General features: G+C 40.2%; 1 protein-coding gene and 1 long non-coding RNA gene across 2 annotated transcripts in view; one reads left to right on the top strand and one right to left on the bottom strand.

Annotated features, from left to right (window-relative positions):
* The window catches only part of SLC1A4 (solute carrier family 1 member 4), a 32,753-nt gene extending 14,315 nt beyond the window's left edge, over positions 1-18,438 (top strand). The window contains exons 2-8 of the mRNA XM_075863123.1: positions 1,478-1,520; positions 4,823-4,885; positions 7,938-8,104; positions 8,960-9,193; positions 10,670-10,864; positions 11,526-11,660; positions 13,133-18,438. Of these exons, the coding sequence (XP_075719238.1) occupies positions 1,478-1,520; positions 4,823-4,885; positions 7,938-8,104; positions 8,960-9,193; positions 10,670-10,864; positions 11,526-11,660; positions 13,133-13,367 (1,072 nt within the window). The 3' untranslated portion in view covers positions 13,368-18,438. The remainder of the gene's footprint in view (positions 1-1,477; positions 1,521-4,822; positions 4,886-7,937; positions 8,105-8,959; positions 9,194-10,669; positions 10,865-11,525; positions 11,661-13,132) is intronic.
* The window catches only part of LOC142760152 (uncharacterized), a 31,673-nt gene continuing 10,546 nt past the window's right edge, over positions 4,940-26,066 (bottom strand). The window contains exon 3 of the long non-coding RNA XR_012883251.1: positions 4,940-5,646. This is a non-coding gene — a long non-coding RNA (uncharacterized LOC142760152). The remainder of the gene's footprint in view (positions 5,647-26,066) is intronic.

Below are 26,066 nucleotides of genomic sequence, written 5' to 3'. Positions count from 1 at the left end.
GGGTACGGGGGCCGGCACGGTGCTCGGCCCTATCTTGTTATGCCCATGTTCACTACCACATTACACAATCGCCTTCCTATCCAATATTACACAGAATTTGGAAGGACTGACTGCCTCACTTTTTCTGGAGTATGGGCAAAAAATATATATATATATAAACAATTGGTGTTCAAGGATGGACATTTACTTAAAGTAACATTTCTGCCATTTTAGGAGAGTGGTATGCCGTCTATAGGCTGTATTTATACATTGGATCCCGAAATGTAGATTGTGAAATACCCATGTAATCTCTTTGGATTAAAAATCGGGGTACACTGCGGGGATGTTCACGCAACTTATTTTCAGACTGATTTTGTAAAAGTCTAATTTTAAGCCCAAAAATACACTTGAAATAAGCCTGCAAACAGAATGAAAACATTCTCAGAATTTTCAGCCACTTCTTTTTGTATGTGTGAACAGATCTTAAAAAGGGTTTGTCTGGGATTTGAAAAAAGGGTCTTCTTTTTCCAGACACAGTGCAATGCTTGTCATTGGGTTGTGTCTTGTATTGCAGTTCTGGCCCAATACCAGACACAGCCCATGGGTACATGTAATGCTGTTTCTGGACAACCCCTTTAAAATACTTCATATATATAAGAAAACAGCCTTCAATAGTGTCAAGGTAAATGATTGTGAGAAGAACTGCCAAGTCTGGATACATTTTAGTGATAATTACTTAATTCATAAAAGATTATCGACCCCCGTTTTACCTCTTTCATTTATTTTTTTATGTTATTTCTTGTATTTCGTATGATTATCTTGAATAAATAATTCAATGTATTATATGTATATTATAAAAAAAAAAATGTAATTACATTTATTGGAAGATTAAATTTAAAGTGGTTGATCTAAGATTAAAATAAAAGGATCTGCTTTTTTTCTAGAAACAGCGCCATTCTTGTCCATGGGATGTGTTTGACATTGAAGCTCAGTCCCATTTCCTTCAATACAGATGAGCTGCAAAACCAAACAAAGCCCATGGAAAACAGGGGCACTGTTTCTGGGGAAAAAAGCAGAGCCTTTAAGGCTATGTTCACAGAAACTTTTGGCATCCATTGAAAAGCATAGCCGACTGGGCTTTTCAATACAAAGGGATTCCCTTTTTTTTTTTTTTTTACAGTGGGAGTTAACGGGCAACATATATGACAGTATGGCATTCAGTTGCATACGTTATGTGTATACATCAGGGGAGCCTAATAATTATTTCATTTTTTTTTTAAAAAAAGGAAGAAAAAAACAAGTACAATAACAAATGATTAAATAAGCATTAGAAATTTGTAAATAACATGATCATATGAACAAACTACAAGAACAAAAATTTAACCTAATTATTTAGAAGCATTTTACAAGCTGGAATGAATACACCCATTATTTCTACATGGTGATGTACACAAGTTTTGGGCCTATAGTAATAAGGCGTTCCCTCTTTTATTTTCAGAAACCTGATGCCTTCAAATCTTGTGGCTGCAGCCTTTCGATCGGTAAGACCTATTGAGTTGTAACCATATATTAAAATGTGGCTAAAATTAAACCTGAATAGTCCATTTCTGTAAATCTGAATATGTTAGAACTTTTAAGGGCTTGTCCACACGCAACGGAATTGCTGCAGAAAATTTCTGCAGCAATTCCGTTGAAAGTATCAAACTTTCCACTGCGGGAAAAATGCACCATTTCCTGCATTTTTGACTGCAGAAAATGGTGGGTATTTTGATGGGTTTTTCACAAAGTTGCGAGATGCTGAAATCTCCTCTGAAAAACGCAGCAATTCAGTCCACTGTCCGCAGCAGGAATTGACATGCTGTGGTCCGAAAAATACGCACCGCAGGTAAATTTCTGCTCTGAATATTTAAGCAGTGTGTGGATTTGTTAAATCTCATCCACTTGTTGCTACTGTATTCTGCTGCGTATTTTTCATCCACAATTCTGGACGGAAAATACGCAGCAATTCTGCTATGTGTGGACAAGCCCTAAATATAATGAGAACATTGACTTCCTCTTCGGTGCTATGTGTCAGCTCAGAGAGCTCTGGTCAGCTCCGTGATGTTTTAATACTTCAGGAAGTTTCTTCACTAAAATATATTTAAGAAGAACAGGAAATAACTCAGAAATAACACAGCTTATGAATGGCCTTGGATGTGTGATAACCGATTACATTTACAGCCTTGAGCTTGCCATACACATAATAAGAACTTCGATTACCCCCATAACATGCTCATCTGGATCGGTTGAGAAAGCATGTTACTTTAATTGGAGATGGAGATAAGCAGCTGCCCGACACATCTGACCTCTATTTCTTTGTTAAATAATGAATATATTGGGTCAAATTCAATGTCTGGCACGTATTTCTCTTGAGAATTTTATTGGGGGAGACAAGGCTTATTACTGTTGGCACAATTATTATATATCTATGCACTGGCATACCTTGCATAGAAGCAGACTACCCCTCTGCTATGTGGCCTATGGTTCGAATCAAGACTGCCACTGAGCTGCTTTTTCTACTTCATCATGTTTTCCTGCAGCCACCACTAGGGGGAGCTCACTGAATAGAGATTTTTAAAGCCCCCATTCAGTTCAATAGTAGCTATATGAATCCATTTGGACTGAGCGCCCCCTAATGGAGGCTGCAGACAGACAAGAGTTCTCTTTTTATGTGTGAAGGAAAGTAGGGGATTTTGAGCTGTAAAGGGCATATTTATAATGTATTTACAGCAATTTGCTGGTATAAATACATTGGAAAACAGGTGTTCAGACAAAACACCATATTTATAAAGTTCCTGCGCCAATTTTTTCGACACTTACTAATGTGTCACGGAAACGTGGGTAGAGATTCAGAGTTCAGGTCTAACCTCAAATTCTTTAAAGCCTACATCAACAAGGCATGCACCCTGTTAAAGAATCTGGAGCGCAGTGCATAGTGGATATTGGCACACCAATCGCATTAATTAATCTACCCCTGTGTCTGACGCCAGAGTTTCAACCCTATAAAGATCTGTTATGAAATTACTGTGGACATAAGTTTTATAGCAAAAAAAGTAGTGCATTTATCAGAGCTCTCAATAGAGGGGGTTAGCTTTGCTTTAGAGGGATTGTGTCGCTAGAAATGTATTTTCTTTTTTTAGTTAAACAATTATTATTTGAGTGATTACACATTGTTTTAATTTTTTACATTTTTTCACAAGTCAGGAAATATGATAAATTAGATTCTAATTTATAACATTTCCACGTGCTGGCCACTAGAGGGAGCAGTTCCCAAAATTGCAGCATGGTCAATGTGGTAAAGCAACCTCATTGCTTTATGCTGCAAATTTGGGGTAGACTCACTCTCTCTCTAGTGTCCTCACATAATCCCCCCTCCCTTCTTCTGGCTAGTGCCAGCAGAAAGGAGGGGTTGAATATTCAAACCTCCTACACTGTGTGCCGCCATTTTCTGAGCGACTGCACAGTGTAGGAGGATTAGATACAGTGCTCAGCAGACAGTATAACACGAACATAATACACATATCACATACACAAACATAATACACACATCACATACACAAACATAATACACACATCACATACACGAACATAAATTACCTGCTCCTGCCGCTGCTGCCGCCTCCGCTCCTATTCCTTGCACCTTCGCTTCCTTGAATATATGGCCGGAAGCCGTGTCCGGAAGTCATCATCTTACTGTCCGGCAGCGGCTTCCGGTCCACATGAAGATTGTGCCGGATTTCGCTCTGCGAACGAGCTTCGTTTTGGACTGTGTGGGAGCGGCGCATGCGCTGTTCCCACACAGACGGCGTATGCTGCAGAGAATGGAACGGCTCCCGTTCACATTCTCTATGGGGATGTATGTGCCGTATTCCATCTCTGTATGTGTCGTTAATCGACACATACAGAGATGAAAAAAAATGGCAGGCCCCATAGAGAAGTAAAAGTAAGTACAAAGTAAAAAGTAGAACACGAGAGCACAAATAAATAAAATGTATGTTCATATCATATTAAAAGCAATATGATAAAAAATAAATAAATGACACCTTCCCTTTAAGGACCTACGATATTTGTGTATGCCCTGTATCTATCGTGGCTTTAACTACTATGATATCTTAAAATTCAGCTGTGATGTAGGTAATTTGATGTCCTGCCCCCCACCCCACCCCACCCCCAATAAAATGTTTAGTGTAATCGAGGAAGCTGAGACATAAGGAATTGTTTGGCTGGGTCAGGGAGCTGGTCGGCATTTCCATTCTTGACAGAGGGTCCATTTACACGGCCCGACATGGGCGATGTAAATGAGCGCCAATCAACTAGACAGTTTGTTGATCAGCGCTTGTTTGCTCCTTTCACAAGGAACTATGTATGGGGATGAGCGCTACGGCCATCATGTCGGCAGCACGTCTCCTTGTTTCCCTGTTTACACAGGGAGATGTGCTGCTGACAACTATAATAATAAGTGCAGCATAAACGATACAATCAGCCGATGAACGGCTGATGATCGGGAACGAGTGTTCAATGAACGCTCGTTTGCTTGATAAGTGGCCTGTGTAAACGCATGCATGCACCACCAGTCATCTGTGTTTTGTTCCAAACAAATGGTGTGGTTGATTGATCTCCTTAATGTAATGGTCAGAGTGCTGATAAAAATCTGAATGGCCCTGCCAATCTCAGACAACACAGATCTCCATTCTTCTTTTCCTGGTCAGATCTCTATCTTCTCTACTGTGTGCAAATGAAAAGTTATTTCTCAAAATCAAGTCTTCTGTGTTTTCGTAACTGATTTTCATGATTTGTTTTCCAGTATGCAACAGACTACGTAACGTACACAAGGAACACTACTGATGGAAACTTCACTATTGAGCGGGTGAGAATTTGAAGCAATTAAAAAAAGAAAGCTGTGAATTATCATTTATGCTGGTATAAATAAATAAATAACGTCCACACATAGAATAACATATAGATTATTTTGAAGTTGCTTTGGAGAAAATATTAGAGGATTTTAAAAGGGACCCTCCGAAAATACCCCGTGAACTACAACAATCAGTTAACCTAAAAGACTGCACTGATTCCAAATCTTTACAATTTTATCTTTCGAATCCCTTGCATTCTCCTGTTAAAAGCCTGCAAACGGGCTGTGCGCTGCATGCTGATGAGAGTCCTATGTGTCCTTTCCATTATATCCCCCGATCTTAGAAATCCTCTCTATGCATCAGCATGTAGTGCATGGCTTACAGCGGGGGAATGTAAGTGAGTAGAAAAATAAAAACTACAGATCAGATTCAGAGTTTTTTAAGCTACATACTGACTATTGGCGTTTAAGGAGATTTCCGGAGGTGACAAAGTAACTTTAAAGGACTTGTCCCAACCGGACAATCCATGTCCATATGCGCTATTAGGGACCCCCTCTATAAGCCAGAGCAGAAAACTACTAAGAAGCAGCAGCTCACGCTTTAGTTGACTTGGGCCATTCATCACTACATTTGCGGCTGCTGCAGGGGAAATGCTTAGGTGGCTGCAGCTTCTTCCTGCAAAATTAAATCTTTGATGGGGGTCTCGGTAGCCATAAAAGCCCCAGCAGTTCCCTGGCTTTCAGCTCACCATCAGGGTGTCCTGGGTGGATAACACCTGTAATAAGTACAAATGTTCATGAAATGAATTTACGGATTACACCTTCCTAAAACAAACATTTTATTTAATTACATCATATGATACAATATTTCCCCTGGAACAAGCTGAATGATACTTAATATCTAATATTGAATTGATGCAATTCCTTCATTAATTTAGATGATTCTTGTTCATTAATTTACAGAACAGAATGTAGATGGAAGCCATCCAATAAAAATATATTAAAAATCATGTGTCCTTTGATTCACCTCTTTATCTCAGTGGTTTCCTTGCATCTGCATACTAATGACTACTTTATAGTGGAGAACAACATCACGAATTTCTCATCAGAACCTCCTCTAATGAGCCAGTGTCGTGTTACAGAAGAACAGAAATTAAAATGCATTTGATACAAATGAGTGATTTTTTTTTGTTCTTCCGTCTTTAGAGATTAGTCGGTAATGTTTATATTAGTGGTAACTGAAGAGTTCAAAGAAGCTGCAGAGGATAATATGTTCTTCTTGTGATTGCCCAAGTTTTCTAATTAATTCCAAGTTCTTAAGAATACAATTCTTTAAAGCAGACAGATGTGTCTATCAAGCTTCGCATTGAAGACTCGTTCGATAAAGATAGCCATACAAGGTGAAATATCTCCCAATGTGAGAGCGCATCAACAAACTTCTTCAGAATCACTCAAAAGGAGTTATGAAATCATATAGCAAAGGGAAAAATTGGACCCCAGCTGTGTTGGTGGCACCATCATTACAGCAGTGGGTCTAGGTATGGACAGAAGTCTTCTCAAAAGTTGTGTGCTCCTTAAAGGGTAACTGAACTTTTAAAAACTTTTGATATGTCATAGTGACATGTCCGAAGTTTTGAACGGTGGGTGTCCTCTCGGGTAAGCGCTGTGCCGCTTTGTTTTGATCGTCTATCCTTGGAATCCGAGCGAGCGGTGAATGGGCTCAATAAAAAGTCTATGAGCCCATACACTGCTCGCTCGGCTTTCTGAGGCAAGCCGATCAGAAACAGAGCGGCACAGAGCTCAGAAGAGCGCTTCTGTCTCGGACCCCCACCAATCAAAACCTTTGACATGTCACTATGACATGCCAAAAGTTTTATAGAAGGAAACCTGTCACTAGATTTTAGGGCACTAAACCACCAGCTTTTCATCATATTGCTGGGGTTTAGCATCCTAAAAAGTTATAATACAGTGTGCGTTGTATGTTACTTAGTAGAGAAGAGTCCTGGTGCACTGGCCTTATGAGCAGGGTGCCCATGGACTCATCTCTGTATTCTCTGGTAATGGACAGACAGCACATGCTGTATTATAACTTCTTTTTAAACAAAATGCTAAAACAGTTTTGAGAGGGGTAGTTTAGGACGCTAAACCCCAGCTTTATAACAATATTCTGGCGGTTACAAGCCCTAAAATCTAGTGACAGGTTCCCCTTTAATTCTAAGTATTAAAGCTTCGATATACCGAAAAGAAAGGTTGATCTAGTGAATAGATTCAATCACCTTCCAGACAGAGGCTATGATCTTCACTAAATCTATGTCTGATCACCATCTAGAGCACAATTCATTTATTTACTCATTGTACACTCAATAATATGTAAAGTCCAAGGGCGTATGTGCCATAGAGGCCGGCACTACAAAATAATCAAGCAATCGTGTGGGGGATTAAACTAAGGCTCATGGAAAAGATATGGAATGCAAGCAAAGACCAAGTCCTCCTGTGTCAGGTGGTTGGGGGTATGGTAATGTTAACAAGCACTAGAAGGGGGGACATTTTAATCTTTGCAATGGGGACCCCTCATTTCTGTGTATGCCCATGCTTCTTTTGATAAACAATATGACTACATACTTCTATCCCCTTTCCTAAATGTTTGTCTCTTGGCAAGGTCACAAGTGTACCAGAAAAGTCTACTTTGTCCCTCAAGAACATCACATCTTGTAGGTCTGTCATTGTGGTTCTTCCATTCACTTACCTCAGTTCTGCAGGAAGCATGGTTTAGATTACACATTGACCATATAAAAAAAAAAATGGTCTAAAATCCTCACCCTACAGGACACATTATAGATTATCTCATAATGCAATTTCTTAATTAACATTAGATGTTAAAGTGAGTAGGTGTCACAACTGCTTTTATTATGTGTAGCCCCCGCACCAGTAGGTCCTTACATATCACTAGTACACTAACGTTCCTGATAAGTGATGCAGCGGCCTACAAGCCTACATGGTCATTTAGTTCTTGTTATTATAGAAAAGTAAGTCAATATGTATATAACAGTATTTTATTGACCATCAGGTGCCTGTGGGAATGGAAGTTGAAGGAATGAACATTCTGGGACTAGTCCTCTTTGCACTTATATTAGGAGTGGCCTTGAAAAAGTTGGGTCCAGAAGGGGAAGAGCTGATAAGATTTTTCAATGCTTTTAACGAGGCCACAATGGTTATTGTTTCTTGGATTATGTGGTAAGTCCAGCAAGGTAACTTTTATAACAAAACTAGAGATCCAAAGGTGGCCGAAAGGTTCTCAAGATCCTTCCTGAAGTTATACTTACCTACTTAAGCCCTTATGTCCTAGCAGAGATAACATAATTTTCAGTCAAACCCAGGTCAATGATAGAGGAACCTCTACATGGGCTGTGTAAACGAGCACGATTAGCGAGACAGCTCATGGATTGGCGCTCGTTTGCTCCTCTCACAAGGAGCTACGTTTGGGGACGAGTAATCGTTACTACGATAGCTTGTCCCCATACGTTTCTATTATGTCGGCAGCACAACTCCTTGTATACACAGGTACAAATTGAATGCTGCATAAATGATATGATCAGCCGATGAACGAGCGTTTGCTCGTTTATCGGCTGATCGTTGCCCTGTTTACACAATGAATGGGAACGAGCGCTCATATGAATGCTCGTCTGCCCGATAATTGGCCTTAAATCTGATCAATCTTCTGTTTAGCCTAAAAGCTATAGATATGGAGGAGTAGAACTAAATGCAAACCCACATTTTTAAAGAGGTTTTCTCTTTTTGCCAATCCCTTATTCCCAAAACATCAGCTGATCACAGGTTGTCTATCTACTGGGACTCCCAGCGATCAGCTGTAATCTGTCGGGAACCTCAGCAAGTGTTTAGTTGCCCTGCACTGCCACCACAGGAGAAATCATGTATTACATGGTGCCCAGAAGATGTCCCAAGATAGATAAAATAGCATGTGTATCCTCAGATGTTAGGTCTTCTTATTTTCTGAAATGTAATTGTTATTTTTTGCTTTATTGACAGTAGTTAGACTGCTCTTAACCCCATTGCATTGTTGTCATTTAGGTACGTCCCTATTGGAATTATGTTTCTTGTTGGAAGCAAGATTGTTGAAATGGGAAACATAGTGCTCTTGGTGACCAGTCTCGGGAAGTACATTATGGCATCTATTTTGGGTCATGTTATCCATGGAGGAATCGTTCTTCCACTTATTTATTTTGCTTTTACACGCAAGAACCCCTTCACATTCTTGTTGGGACTGATTACTCCTTTTGCAACTGCATTTGCAACATCTTCCAGGTAAGCAAGTATTAAAGGAACAGTGTCACCACAATTTTTTTTTTAATATGTTAAAGATGTTAGTGCTTTATTAAAAACGTTTGGATTAATTTGTGTGTTTGTGTGTTACTTTTTCTTATTTTTACACTTTTTCTTCCCTATGGGGGCTGCCATTTTTTTTTCCATTTCTGTATGTGTCGATTAACGACACATACAGACATGGAATACGGCAGCTCCAGTCCTATAGGGACTGCGAACGGGGCCCGTTCCATCCACTAACATGTACGCCGCTGTGTGGGAACGGCGCATGCGCCGCTCCCACACAGTTCAATTTGAAATGCGCGCCGTCCGGCGCCATTTTCCTGTGGACCGGAAGTCGCGGCCGGACAGTAAGATTACTATTTCCGGTCGCGGCTTCCGGACTTGTGCACATGGAGCAGCGGCAGCAGACGGAGCGGATGGACCGGAGGGAGCGGCGGCGACTGGAGCAGGTAAGGGATTTCTATGTATGTTTGTGTTTCAGTGTGTGTTTACTACTATATGTAAACCTTCTACACTGTGTGTTAGCTCAAAAAATGGCGACACACAGTGTAGGAGGTTAGACCGTTCAAACCCCTCGTTTCTCCCGGCACTAGCCAGGATAAAGGAGGGGGGGATGCTGAGAGCTCACTAGAGCGAGGGCTTTTTACCCAATTTTGCAGCATAAAGCAATTTGGTTGCTTTACCACATGCAATGCTGCAATTTTGGGAATGGCTCCATCTAGTGACCAGCAATGGGAAATATTATAAATTAGAATCCAATTGAATCCAATCTATAATATTTCCTGACTCGTGAAAAAAATAAATAATTAGAACAATGTTTAATCAGCTATACACTAATTGTTTAACTAAAAAAAAAAAAACATGTTTTGCTGGCAACACATTCCCTTTAAGCCTGTGAAACCTTCAATTAATTTGTTAAAGGGGTTTTCCAGAATTTAAATATTGATGGCCCTCCAGATCGGGATCAGCAGGATGAATGGGACACGTCCCTTTCATTGTTTATACAGAATATATTAAATGGTCCCTCTTATTGCTGTCACTATATGTTACTATATATCACGTTACACCTATATTATTCCATAACAGAACTGCACATTGTTATTCAATAAAACCTCAACCTCACATATATCAGTCAGGCACAGTCGCTTGGTTCCTAAGAAATTGGTAATCTCAGTACTAGTCCAGGTCCCAAAATGTAAAGAGGGTGGTGCAGGTCTACTTCATTTCATGATCCAGAACCTCACCCAAAATAATAAGAACATTTTTGTGGTCCAGGAAAGGGCAGTAGTTGCAGTTGGATTTATTATTGTTACATGTTATATTAAAGAATATATCAGCAATTTATCAGCAATGCAGCCTGGCCTGATGTCCACTGTTGTTGGCTAGCAGATATTTAGATGTTTTTGTGCCACCTTTTCTAATAACAATTTTTTTTACCAAATATATCTTTCTTAGCTCTGCAACTCTTCCAACCATGATTAAATGCATTGAAGAGAACAATGGTGTTGACAAAAGGATCAGCAGATTCATCCTTCCCATCGGTGCCACAGTGAATATGGATGGTGCAGCTATATTCCAGTGCATGGCAGCAGTATTCATAGCCCAGATGAATAACTATCAGCTAAATGCTGGACAGATCTTCACAATTCTGTAAGATATTAGTCTTTGCATGCCAATGAAAATACCAAATCACATGAAAATAAAACTGATCAAAGTGTAAGGGCATGTTTACACAAAGTACTATGGTGCTGTTTTTGACACAAAAACCTGCGTCGGACACAGTGCCAAAAAATGGCCGAAATCGCCTCCCATTGATTTCAATGGGAGGCGGTAAAAAACGCTTGTGGGGGAAAAAATGCGACATGCCCTTTCTTCGGGTGTTTCCGTCTCTAGCCTCCCATTGACATCAATGGGAGGCAGAGGTCACGTCTTTCGCGGATCTTTTTGCCCCCGGCGCTCAATGGCCGCGGGTGGAAAACGCTGTGAAAAACGCAGCAAATGTTCTGGCGGCTGGTCAAAATCCTGAAGGAATTTTGAGGAAGATTTTTGTGCCTGCAAAAAAACTCAGTGTGAACAGGGCCTTAGAGTCACCTTCAAACCATATTTGCATTTTGTAGACTGACCAAATATGTTCTAGAAAGCTGTCTAACAAGTTCCAACACTGAATCACTGTGTACTTCAGTAACAGTCACATGATTTCACTGAAATATTGTAGCTTATTCTTAGAGGAATAAAGGAATGATGAATATTTACTGGTATGTCTCCAATATGTTCCCACTAATTGCAACTCATTTTTTTCCTTTATTCACAGTGTGACAGCCACGGCCTCAAGTGTTGGTGCAGCTGGAATACCTGCAGGGGGTGTTCTCACTATAGCCATTATTCTAGAGGCTATTGGACTTCCCACAAATGACTTGTCATTGATACTGGCTGTGGACTGGATCGTGTGAGTATGTCTAAGCGGTTATTTCGTTTGTGGCAACTAGAGCATGTCCACAATTTTCTACCAGTCTTTTTATTGCTTCGCTGCGTCTGCAATGAAAAAATGAAGCAGCTTTGCAAAATAGCCTTCATTAAAATGATCCCATCACTTTTTGTTAACATCTCCTATGCAGACCTTTGTGTCGCCATGGTTACAGGCTGCAAACAAACCTGTTTGTGGTCTGATCCTGCCGTCTTGTGTTACTCCACTCTTTCTGTCACCCCTTCTTGCTTTACCTACAGACAGTAGAAGAGGAAGCAGATGGAAGAGAGTAACACACGAATGCAGTATCTGACTACACAGGGTTTATTTGTAGTCTGTAACCATGCAGACATAGCTCTGCATAGAAGCTGTAGACACGTAATGGTAAGTTTTTTATCAAGGCTATTTGCAAAGCTGCATCCTTTTTTTTATTTAAGAAAAATGGTTGAAAATGTGCCAAGCAGTCCTTTAGCCCCAGAAATAAAAGGCACTCTGTTATTCACATGAGCAGATCCATTGGGTTATAGCCTGAATTCCGTCAACCCCATCCACCCAAAGGTAAGTTTAGACCTAAAGATCAGATAAGCAATGCATTATTTTTTTTATTGTTGGAATGTTCTTCCAAGATCAATGAATACTAAGAATCTTTTGTTATGATCATAACAACTGCACCATGAAAAGTCACTCTGATCATAGGGAAATCCTAAAGACTGCAGGAAATTCTCAAATTATATATGCTAAAAACATTTTTTTTAATTTTTTATTTTTATCAAACACCAGTTTTCTGGAATAGAAAGTCGATATTCGCGCAAATTGCTGAGGCAACGTTTCAAAAATTTTGTGGAGCTCATAGCTAGCGTAGATTTGACTTTCTGGCACATGGTTGGCCAGAGATGTGCCAAATTTATTTGGAGGGATGAATCCCATAGTAAATTAGGCTTATTTTACTTTAGACATTTAGATTAAGATTAAGACTGGGTTATGGAATGGCAGTCTTAATGAGTGTAGTAATAATGACTATAATAAATACTTCTGATGCATTTTTGAAGATATGTAGAAGGCTTCTAATGGTTGAAAGCAATTATTTAGTCATCCTAGACATCAAGATTTTTCATGACCGTAAACACCGGGTGTTATATCCTATTAAATACTTGTGAACAAAAATTTTATTCTCTCCATTAAAAACATCCAAAGCACCAACAACAAGATTTTTAGATGGTTCATAAGGTATTATAACTGTATCCAGATTATTCCATCATGGCCTGTGTTCAGATTGGTCCATGCTAATGCATTAGATGGCTATGCGCCAGTAAACTGAAGTACTATGAATCTGTATGTATTGTCCTTGTCGGCAAGGTAATAGAAGTTTTGGCCTGGATAGATGGGGGAAAAATAAATCTAAAAATAAAATCTTGTGCTCTGTCTGATACATTTCTTTATTGCTTTATGTAAAGGGATCGGACCACTACAGTAGTAAACGTTGAAGGAGATGCTCTTGGAGCCGGAATCCTCGATCATCTCAACCAAAAAGAAGCAGCGAAGTACCAACAGGAGCTCAATGATGTTTATGTAGAAGCCGTGCCAAACTGCAAGTCCGAAGAGGAAACCTCACCCCTTGTAATGCACAGGGACCAGATCTCAAATCCTCCCAACATATCTATGCCGGACTCCAAGGAATCAGTTCTGTGATGTGCCATGTTGTGCTAATTGTTTAGGTTAGACTGCTGTTCGGTCCTTAAGACCAGACTTTGCTCACTGCCAGTAGCTGCTAGAGTCTAGAATAGTGACTCCTTCCAAAATCCTCCTAAAATTCCCAGACAATTTAATCTTTGAAGATAACCACTAGATTAAATAAATCATACTATAATTAGATGATTTCCATATTAAACCCCCCCCCCCCCCCCCCCCGCACACAAAACTACTGTATTGTCCGATGCACCTAGTGTATGAAAACTGCCTTACAGGAAAAACAGGTCTTGTGGCATTTAGCAAGCAATTAGAGCTTAGCTTTAATTTCTTAGACTGGTCTGGAAAAGCTGTTCTGTGATTGGTTGATATGGGCAACAAAGCCAGTTTTTCTGTTAGACAGTTTTGATAAATAAGGCCCATAGTTAAGTAGATTGCAAATCATATAAACTTGTTAGGGCATATTATCATCAGGGGCGTATATATAGGGGGTGCAGAGGCAGCAGTCACACAAGAAGACACCAGTATTATAAATGAGACGTTACAGATTTTGCATTGTGGCCCAGGAGCCTCTGCATGACATTTGACCCCTTTGAAATCTAGAAGCTTGATGACCATCTTATTGAAGCATGGTTGCCCCAAGGTCTTAAAATATGTGAAATTTACTTGAATTTTATTGCCAAGACTAGGCTGTACATTAATAACTTACCACAGTCTAAAATTGAGGATAAGGTTAGTATTAATGGACTATGGGACCTGGGATATGATGAATTGCCATTTGTCTGTCCACTTATGTTTACTATTGAAATGTTTTACTGTATTCGGCATTCCTGTGTATTCACAGCTTGTATTACTTTTTACTAGTGATTGCCATTACTGGTGCGGCCAGGGCAGTGCCTCAGCAGCTTTACTAGAGTCCTTCTCGCCCCTTGTAACCTACTATGAATGCTTGTACTTGAGATGTGCGCTCTGTGTAACGAAAAATTATTTTTAGTCATTTTACTGTCTTTAAAATCATTTTAAGCTTTGTTAGATGTATTAACAAAATAGATAGTTATTTTGCCGCAATTTTTCAAGGTCACTCCATAAGAAGCGCATTCCCTTATTGACGTGTTACTTTATCGTTGGTTTATCTTTGCAATCATTTTAAAGATAATTTTCAACAGAAATTATATAAGACCTGGAGCTGTTCTCCTCGAAGTTTTTATTTTTAAGGTTATATTCAGCTCTTTTCTTTCTTGGGTTCTGTCCAAAAGTAATAACAGGAACTGAAGTCATTATAAATGAATTGACTGTTCAGCTCAAAGCTGGATTAGCCTTATATTGAGAGTAGAGGAGGAGAAAAGCAGTTTTAAAGCGGTCATGCCATTCCTAATCTCAGAATGTTTTATTAATCAGATTTTTCTAAAAAATATATTTCGTTGGAGAACCCATTTAAAGCACATGTCTACCTTTGAACATTATTTTTACTTTACATATATAAGGAAATCACATAAAAAGTTGAATTACTTTGTAAATAAATTGCATTACTTATCTTGTACTGATCATCAGTTACAGCCTGTATTACAGCCCAGAGCTGTATTAACAATTTTGCTCACCACAGAGCTAAAATCTCCCAGCAATCCCAGTTGACTCTATGTCTGCACAGCGCTTGCTCTGGTGATTTACTTTCTGGGAAGTGCAATCTTTACACCGCCCTGCATTATAGTAGCTGTGCTAATCTGTAAAGATGTGTTTGTCAACAAGCTTATTGACTGTTCTCAGCAGCAACCAGCAGAACTGTGAATGCAGCTCTGGACTATAATACAAACTGTAACTCGGAATCAGTGCATCATAATTCATTTAAGGTATTAAAAGGTTATAGTATCAAGAGGGTGAATGTATTTTAGTTAAGACGTAACTTTTAATAGTGTAGTTGCAAAAAGTATTTCCATTTTTTCATACAGTAGATTGATGTGTCATACATTTTACACTATACAGTCATTTATAACTGTGATGCAAAACTGTATACTAATCGCCTTTTAGTACAGTGGGGCTATATGTAGTCCCTACCCACACTGTGTCTTGCATATCTTTGTGTGTATTGTTTGACTACACCTTGTTTGGTCTCTACTTTTTGCAACTATACTATTAAAAGTTAAGTTTTAACTAAAATACAATCACCTTCTTGATACTATATTTGACATTTGTGAACTTGTGGGGTCTGTACCACTAACAGCCCTGTTACTGGTTGTTTCTGTGTATTAAAAGGTTACTCAACTTATGTAGCTTATATATGTAAAACAACTTTAAAATGACGTTCAAAGGAGGATATACCCTTAACCCCTTCCCGCATTATCACGTACATGCACGTCATGGGAAGTGTCACCTTCATGCATTACAACGTGCATGTACATGATGGTGACCGTGCAGCCTGTGACTGACAGCCGGGCTCCCGCTGCAACGGCCAATCCCTGCCGTTTTACCGCATAAATGCCGCGCTCAATAGCGACCGCAGCTTTTAAGTGATTTGACAGAGGGAGGGGTCTCATTCTGTCACCTATCTGCAGCCCGCAAATGTGATTGATGGCCAAAGATAGGTTGCCATGGCAGCCGGGGGCCTGACAAAGACCTCCAAGCCTGCCATGCCAATAAGGCCTCATAAAATCAGTTAAAGGCGTTTTCCACCTTCTGACAACTGATGACCTATCCACCGGATAGGTCGTCATCAGTACATGATCTGTCGGGGTCCGACACCTGAACCCCACACAGATCAGCTGGTCCGGTGCCTCCGTGCACCTGACGTACATGCCGGAAGCACTTAGCTCCGGCCACGGAATAGCGGCCGAGCTGCAGTTTTTTTTTAAAAAAGTACGCAGTAAAAATAAAATAAAACAATTTTTTTCATAAAAAGTGGTTTTACTTAGTAAAAGTGTAAAAAAATTAATAATACATATATATGGTATTGCCGCAATCATAGCAACCCGAACAATAAAGTTAACATAATTAAAGTTAATCAATAAGCCCCATGTACTACAAAATAGTGCCAATGAAAAATGCATTTTGGCTCACAAAATAAAAGCCCACATATTGCTACATTGACGGAAAAATAAAAAAGTTATGGCTCTTGGAATGCGGCAATCCAAAAACAAATTATTTTTGTTTAAAAGGCTTATAGATCACATCTAAGTTCATGAACTTAGATGTGATCGATAATAGCTGGATCCTGCGTGTCAGAGACAGAGACAGAGTGTCAGAGACAGAGATGTAGTTTCTGCTGCTTCCTAGCCGATGGGACAATAGGAAAAAATTGAAGCTACTTCATCAAGATAAGAGGTCATCAAGCTTGTTATTGTTAATTCAGCTTTTAATAAAGTGACGCGTTTCAACACCGGACAGGCGTCTTCATCAGACAATATACATAAAAAACTGTTTTAGACTCGAAAACTGCATCACTGTCTGTTCCTAGAGATTAATGTTTTCTGTATGAGTATTGCTCTTTTCACTGGTCCCCTTAGTGTCAAGCAACACCCCAATCCTCAGCTCATACCCTCTGAACTAAACTTTTATATAGTGAAAGGATAGGAAAGGATTTCAAGATATGAAAGGAATGTGAGGTCTTTGTAAAAATTAGACACTATTTTAAATCACAAGGGGCCATTTATATTGGAACAGAAGTGCAGAAAGTGGTACATGCACTATGTATGCAGAACATATAGATGTCATTTACTTTCTCTTTTACACTTTGCTGACAGTTTTCTATTTCTGCTTAAAATGACACAGACAAGCACCTTATGCATAGTCGCACCTCATGCATGCACATGCAACATTTTCTAAGTAAATTTAATTTTGCTGAATTTCAGTTATGCACCAAATAAGTATAGCAGGTGTATTTTACTATGACAAGAACATTGTTATACTTGCTGGAACATGTATTTGTATGTTTCTGCTGCTCTTTATTGCAATGCTTTCATATCAATTAAAGGGTTTTCCGATCTGGCCCATTATGGCACATGGATGTTATAGAGGTGGGTCCTCTCGGTACAACGGCTGTGATCCAGTGTGAAGAGTCACTAACAAAGAGCAGCCCCAGTTCTGGCGGACTCTGTGCAACCATGTATTACATGATCACTCATTCATTTGAACCACAAAACCACATTTCTGCAGGGGAAATGAGTAGCTGCACAGAGCTTTCCTTGGACATAATAAATCCAGACCCATGCCGGTAAGTTGATTGACAAAGTGGCTTCATTCTGAGGGTGTGTTCACACGGCAAACTAAAAACGGCTGTAAAATACGGAGCTGTTTTCAAGGGAAAACAGCCTCTGATTTTCAGCCGTTTTTTCAAGCATCAAGCACTTTTTACGTCCGTTTTTTAAGCTGTTTTTCTATTGAGATAACGGCTCAAGAAGTGACATGCACTTCTTTTTGTACGGGGCGTTTCTACAAATGGCCATGGAAAAAAACGCCCCATCGGAACGAAACACAGTTTTTCCCATTGAAATCAATGAGCAGATGTTTGGAGGCGTTTAGCCTCCGTATTTTTAGACATTTTTCGGGAGGTGTTTACGCCCCGAAAAACGACTGAAAATAAGCCGTGTGAACATACCCTGAAAGTTCCAGTTGGGGCAGCCCCTTTAATGGTTTTGGGTGGGTGTACAATAATCAATAGTACTTGCTACAAAGTCACATACTGTGGTGAATACAATGAAATCTGCAATATTTCAAAAAATGGTGGCAAAAATAAAAACAATTTTTATAAATTGGCCTCATTGTGTCTTTTGTATCTTCATAACAATGAAATGAGTTCTGAAAAGTTTTGTCTTTACCAGATTGGACTTTTGCTCATTTGTGGGACAAATTCCATGTCTATATCCACTGTGTATATTTAGAATTGGAAGTAATAATTGACCTGGCTGTGTGTAAAGGAAATGTCAGAGATAACAACATGACCTTGAAAGTAGTGAATTAGAATTGTATTGATGTTGGGAATGCATGTTCTGCACTATGTACTATCCATTTTTCTATTTTCTTGTTTATAATATGTATTCAATGTAGCAATCACAAAATAAACAAGTGTTGCATTTAAAATAAACAAAAACTTTTCTATAGTGCTAGTGCTTTATTTACACACATGGGCACAGGTGGTAAGCCGGAAGTGGCACATCCAAGGATTTGTCTGGTACACAATTTCGCCAGAGAAGAGGAATTATAGTTCAGTTGGTGCCACTTGGTTCCTGCCGCTACTGGATTTCTCAAGGTATTCTGCTCACTGGGTGAAATAAGACTGTCACTGTTACTGAAGGTCTGCGCTTGCACTTTTTTTTAGGAGGCCTATGGCTGTCACTGTTATGGGGGGGGGGTCCAGTAGCTGTCATTGGGGTTTGTGACTGTTAAAACGGTCTGTGATTGGGATCCTATGACTAAGGCCTTATTTACATGAGCGTGTTAAATGTCCGTGTGACGGCCGTTGCAACGACGGCCATCCCACGGACCTGTGCAGGACTCCCCTCTCCAGAGGAACTGCATTGCTAGCAAAGATGGGAGTGGGGAATTGGCCTAAGGGTATGTTCACACAGCCTTTTTTCGGCTGTTTTTCAGGCCGTAAACGGCTGAAAAATCGGAGGCAGAACGCCTCCAAACATCTGCTCATTGATTTCAATTGGAAAAACGGCGTTCTGTTCCGATGGGCCATTTTTTTACGCGGCCGTTATGAAAAACGGCCGCCTAAAAAAACGGTCACGAAAAAGAAGTGCAGGACACATCTTGGGACATTTTTGGATCTGTTTTTCATTGACTCTATAGAAAACAGCTCCAAAAACAGCCGTGAAAAACGCTGCGAAAAGCGCGAGTTAGTCAAAAAACTTCTGAAAATCAGGAGCTGTTCTCCCTTGAAAACAGCTCCGTATTTTCTGACGTTTTTGATTCAGCATGTGAACATACCGTAAGGGTCATAGAAAGGGCTGTGGAGGGGGGAAAAAACAAAGGGCCCTTTTGTCCTAGCAGGTGGCCAGTTCAATCCTTGCTAAGGACCTCCTTTCTTCTATGTCCGCTATCTTTACTTCAAGGCTGTAGTAGGTGGTAACCCAAACATCACGCAGTACGTAGGGGTTCACACAAACAAAATTCTTCAGCTTTGAGACAGCACTCATGACAAACAATTCCCATGAAGTCCACACAGCCGGCTGCTTTAAACAGAAAAACAAGCATGAGCTGGTGTTATAGGACATGCTGTTCTGCATTACAAAATCACTAGTTCTTTTGAAGGACTCTTACCGAGTTTTAATTACTTTATTTTTCAGAAAAGTCCAGAACACATTGCTCAACTGAGTGTGCCATGTACTGTACACGAACAAGGTTAACCCGGGTGACAGTAGGGTGATGGATCTGGTCGTCGCAAATGTAAAATATATAGTTAAATGTGAACTATCACCACCTGCAAGTGCAGACAGGACAATTGTGAAGCTGAAATTAAATTGTCGTTGTCAAAGGTGGCGCCTTTTTAACTTTGTAAGGCTTCGTTCACGTCTGCCCTAGGGTCCAGTTCCGTCGGAACGGAATCAATAGCGTAGTCGACTACGCTATTGATTCCGTCAAAATGACGAAAACCCTGCACAACTGAGACAAATGGAAACCATTGGCACTGGATCCGTCACCATTGAAATCAATGGTGATGGAAACTGAAACCTTTGGTTTCTGTTTGTGTCAGTTAGGGTCCCGTTCCTTTGGAAAGCTCAGAGGGAACGTCGGAATAGGACCCTAGCGCAGATGTGAACGAAGCCTTAGGCTGACCGACTGTAGCTAAACCCAGAAATAACCCAAGTTTGCAAAATCTAAATTAAAGGCAATTTATCTGAAGAAGAGGCAATTTAAAACCAGGGCAAATCGCAAATAAAGCAAATCTAAGGCAGCGTTCAGAATTTCTAAATATAACATGGATCTCTTTATTTACCCATGAGACCTACTAACCTGACCTTAAAGAGGCTCTGTCACCAGATTTTGCAACCCCTATCTGCTATTGCAGCAGATCGGCGCTGCAATGTAGATTACAGTAACGTTTTTATTTTTAAAAAAACGAGCATTTTTGGCCAAGTTATGACCATTTTTGTATTTATGCAAATGAGGCTTGCAAAAGTACAACTGGGCGTGTTTACAGTAAAAGTCCAAGTGGGCGTGTATTATGTGCGTACATCGGGGCGTGTTTACTACTTTTACTGGCGATCCAACTAGTAGGGAGAAAACTCTCTCTAGTGCTTACCCTTTACAGAGTCTTGAAACATGACTCGCGTTATCAATAAAGGAGTTTGTCTTGGATCGCTAGTTTTCTTGATGAAATCAGAACATGATCAGTACAAGCCTGTTTATCGTTTTCATTCACTTTTATTAGTGCTTGTCCATTTGAATTCAGCAACCAGTCTATAAATCTATGAGAAACATTGGAGCTCTGTCAGGAATGAAACACAACCTGCATTATATAAGACTTACAAGCATATATTATATTAAAATAAACATATTGGGGCAGATTTACTATTCAAAATGCGCCAGAATTCTGGTTTATATGCTATCCTCCACATTTATTAACTGTATTAGACACTTTTTTCGACACGCTCAACAAGAGGGTGTGGTCTAGCTGGAAAGGAGAGAGGGCTATCGGAAAGAAGCATGGTTTAAATGTGACAAAATGCATACAAATTTTGGTTAAAGAAACCTGGCATAAACTAAAGTCAACTAAAAGGTGGTATAAAGAAGTGAAAAATGTATAACATGTCTAGCTAGATGTGGCAAATTTATCATACAGCATGCACCACTTTGAAAAATTTGTGGGGGCTGCCATTTTTTTTCATCTCTGTATATGTCGATTAACGACACATACAGAGATGGAATACGGCACATACAGCTCCATAGAGAATGCGAACAGGAGCCGTTCCATTCGCAGTTGCGTGCGCCATCTGTGTGGGAACGGCGCATGCGCCGCTCCCACACAGACCAAAACTAAGCTCGTTCGTAGAGCGAAATCCGCCGCCATTTCCATGTGGACCGGAAGCCGCTGCCGGACAGTAAGATGACGACTTCCGGCCGCGGCTTCCGGCCATATATTCAACAAAGCAAAGGCACAAGGAATAGGAGCAGAGGCGGCGGCGGCAGGAGAAGGTAATTTATGTTCGTGTGTATTATGTTCGTGCGTATTATGTTCGTGTATTACTGTCTGCTGAGCCCTGTATCTAATCCTCCTAGCAATGTGCAGTCGCTCAGAAAATGGCGGCACACACTGTAGGAGGTTTGAAGACATTCAAATACCTTCCTTCTCCTGGCACTAGATTGTGTGAGGACACTAGAGAGAGTGTGTCCACCCCAAATTTGCAGCATACATAGTTACATAGTTTGTACGGTTGAAAAAAGACACATGTCCATCAAGTTCAACCAAGGGATGGGAAAGGGGAAGTAAAAAAATTTCTACACATAGGAGCTAATATTTTTTTGTTCTAGGAAATTATCTAAGCCTTTTTTAAAGCCATCTACTGTCCCTGCTGCGACCAGCTCCTGCGGTAGGCTATTCCATAGATTCACAGTTCTCACAGTAAAGAAGGCTTGTCGCCTCTGCAGGTTGAACCTTTTTTTTCCAGACGGAGGGAGTGCCCCCTTGTTTTTTGAGGGGGTTTTACATGGAACAGGATTTCACCATATTTTTTGTATGTGCCATTCATATATTTATATAAGTTAATCATGTCCCCCCTTAGTCGTCTTTTTTCAAGGCTAAATAGGTTTAATTCTTTTAATCTTTCCTCATAACTTAGATTCTCCATGCCCCTTATTAGCTTCGTTGCTCTTCTTTGTATTTTTTCCAACTCCAGGGCATCCTTTCTATGAACTGGAGCCCAGAACTGGACTGCATATTCTAGATGAGGCCTCACTAATGCTTTGTAAAGTGGTAATATTACATCCCTGTCCCGCGAGTCCATGCCTCTTTTAATACACGACAATATCTTGCTGGTCTTTGAAGCAGCTGATTGACACTGCATGCTGTTATTGAGTTTATGATTTACAATTACACCCAGATCCTTCTCAACAAGTGAATCCGCCAGTGTAGCTCCCCCTAGGACATATGATGCATGCAGGTTGTTCGTACCCAGATGCATATCTTTACATTTATCTACATTAAACTTCATCTGCCAAGTGGACGCCCAAACACTCAGTTTGTTTAAATCCGCTTGCAATTCATGAACATCTTCCATAGACTGAACTATATTACATAGCTTGGTGTCATCTGCAAAAATAGAAATAGTGCTATTAATCCCATCCTCTATATCATTAATAAATAAGTTGAATAATAGTGGTCCCAGCACTGAACCCTGGGGTACACCACTTATTACCGCGGACCATTCAGAGTAGGAATCATTGACCACAACTCTCTGGATACGGTCCTTGAGCCAATTCTCAATCCAATTACAAACTATATTTTATAAACCTATAGTCCTTAATTTACCCATTAGACGTCTATGAGGGACAGTGTCAAATGCCTTTGCAAAGTCCAAAAACCCTATATCCACAGCGGCCCCTCTGTCTAGGCTTCTGCTTACCTCTTCATAAAAACAGATTAGGTTAGTTTGACAACTTCTGTCCTTAGTAAAACCGTGCTGGCTGTCACTTATAATGCTATTTATTGTCACATAATCCTGTATATAGTCCCTCAATAGCCCCTCAAACATTTTCCCCACGATGGATGTTAAGCTTACTGGTCTATAATTACCCGGGGAAGACCTAGAGCCCTTTTTGAAAATAGGCACCACATTTGCCCTAATTAAGGCCGCCAGGTCCGCCATCTTTGTGCACCTATTGCCTGTCAGAATCACGATATACTGCAATACATCACTAGGGGTACTAAAAAAAGTAAAAATGAGTTAAATAAAAAAAATAATTTGTGTAAAAAAAAAAAAATATTAAAAGTTAAAAAAAAAAACCTTTTCCCATTTTCCCCCTAGAAAAAAAATAAACATAATTTGTATCGCCGCGTCCGTAAAAGTCTGAACTATTATAATATATAATTATTTAACCCGCACGGTGAACGCCGTAAAAAAAATGACATAAAAAGTGATCAAACCGTTGCATGTAGCCCAAAATGGTATTATTAAAAAACTACAGCTTATCCCGCAAAAAATAACCCCTCATACCACTTAATCTATGGAAAAATAGAAAAGTTATGGCTCTCGGAAAAATAAATTTTCTTTTTTACCCTTAGGTTTTTACTTGTAAAAGTAGTAAATTATAGAAAAAACTATATATATTTGGTATCGCCGTAATCGTATTGACCCACAGAATAAAGTTAACATGTTGTTTTAATTGCACAGTGAATTCTGTCAAAACGGCGCGCAAAAAACCATGGAGGAAACGCTGTTTTTTCAGTTTCTTCCCCACAAATCATTTTTTGCCCGTGTCCAAGTACATTATATGGCAAAATAAATGGTGCTACGAAAAACTACAACTCGTCCCGCAAAAAACAAGCCCTCATAGTACTATATAGACGGAAAAATAAAGACGTTATGGCTTTTGGAAGGTGGGGAGGAAAAAACGAAAATGAAAGTCTGAAAAAGGACAGCGGCGGGAAGGGGTTAAAGAACGTTTGTGCATCTGAAAAGAGAGTGTCAAAGGGTGTCAAAATTTGCCCTGGGGCCATTAGGACTCAAACAGAACAGAAGAAATTTGATCCAGCGCTGGTTGATTTAAAAGGAAACGATGTTCCAACTTTATTCGTACAACTGGTAAAATCCGTTGGAAGTAAGATTCTTTTGATCTCAGGGAAGATAAGCCGCCACCAGAAGTCCCTTGCAGCAGCTTTTACTTCCATCTCAGAACACATGAATGCTTGACCAAGCCGATCGTGCATGTGTATAGGAGGGATCGGGATTCTGCCGTACGAGTGTTCAGCCGGCACCTATCTAATGTGTATGGCCAGATAAGATCATTAGAGAGTAACATATTCCATTATATAGGATGTACTGTGTGACAATCACTTTCATGAATAATTCCTCCTCCTCCACCACTAGATGGCAGGAAAGATACAAGGACCACCTTTTGTTAATGTGAAATTCTCATGATGCACTAAGTTATACAAGTCCCAACACCTAAAATCACTGAGAAAGAATTTCAATGTTGAGAACAAAAATCACAATGCTGTTATCTGTATAAACTCTACCAGTCGTTCAGGATGCAGCAATTTTTTTATTTACCGCATTCCAAGAGAACCCCGTCCACATAGCCGTATGATGGCTTGTTTTTTGTAGGAGTTGTGTTTTTTAATGTTACCGTTTTATTATCATTAATTGTCACTATTGACCGTGGCATCTAAGGGGTTAAACAGCCATTATTGGTGTCATTTCTGATCAAGGGCAATATATGGGGTGATATCAGATGTAAGTTACAGCCACCACTGGCACGGGCAAAGTTTCTGTGCCCACGCCGTGACTTTAAAATTATGGGGGTTTGCAGGAACAAATAGCTCACAACGACGTACTATGGCATTATGCGGTGCAGAAGGGTTAATAAGACATGTTCCCCTCACGCAGATCACAAGTGCTGCATGTGCTATGTTTTGCTCCTCGCTAGAAGGAGTGAGATCCCACTACTGTCACTACTACACAAGTCCCTATACTTTGCAACTTTGTATGCACCACAGTCATCCAATAAAAGCACCGCTGTCACCATACATAGGCCCTATGTCATAAAACCATCCCATAACATTAAAACCACTGGCAGGTGAAGTGTAAAGGATTATTTTATTACAATGTCAAGGGGTGGCAAATATTAGGCAGCAAACAGTCATTTCTTCAAGTTGATGTGTTGGAAGCAGGAAAAATGTGCAAGTGTAAAGATCTGAGCGCCATTGACAGGAGCCAAATTGTGATGCAGAGCTTCAGAGCATCTCCACAACGGCAGGTCTTGTAGCGTGTTCCCGGTATGCAGTGGTTAGTACCTACCAAAAGAGGGCCTAGAACGGACAACTGGTGAACCGACGACAGGGTCATAGTCACCCAAGGCTGATTGATGCGCATTGGGGAGCTAAGGCCGTCTCACCCAATCCCACACAGGAGCTTCTGTAGAACAAATTTTCTGAAAAAAATGTCGGAACACACAATGCAACACAGCATGCTAAGTTTTCAGCTGCAAAGCCACAGACCGGCCAGAGTGCCCATGATGACCCCTGTACACTTTCAAATGCGCCTGCAATGGGCACATGAGCATCAGAACTGGAGCACGGAGCAATGGAAGAAGAAGGCCTGGTGTGGTGAGTCATGTTTTCTTTTACATCATGAGGATGGCCGGGGGCGAGTACGTCGCTTACTTGGGGAGGAGATGGCACCAGGATGCACTATGGGAAGAAGACAAGTCGGGGGAGGCAGTGTGATGCTCTGGGCAATGTTCTGCTGGGAAAACTTGGGTCCTGACATTCATGTGGATGTTATTTTGACAAGTACCGCCTTCCTAAACAGACCAAGTACACCCTTTCATGGCAATGGTTTTCCCTAATAGAAGTGTCGTCTTTCAGCAGGATAATGCCCCTGTCACACTGCAAAAATTATTCAGGAATGGTTTGAGGAACATGACAAAGAGTTCCAGGTGTTGATTTGGCCTCCAAATTCCCCAGATCTCAATCCGATCAAGCATCTGTGAGATGTGCTGGAAAAACAATCCTGATACATGGCGACTCCATCTCTCAACTTACAAGAC

Source organism: Rhinoderma darwinii, chromosome 4, assembly GCF_050947455.1.
Source record: "Rhinoderma darwinii isolate aRhiDar2 chromosome 4, aRhiDar2.hap1, whole genome shotgun sequence".
NCBI classification, from domain to species: Eukaryota; Metazoa; Chordata; class Amphibia; order Anura; family Rhinodermatidae; genus Rhinoderma; species Rhinoderma darwinii.
Note: the sequence above shows the minus strand (reverse complement) of the source record. Positions and strands in the feature narration are given on the sequence as shown.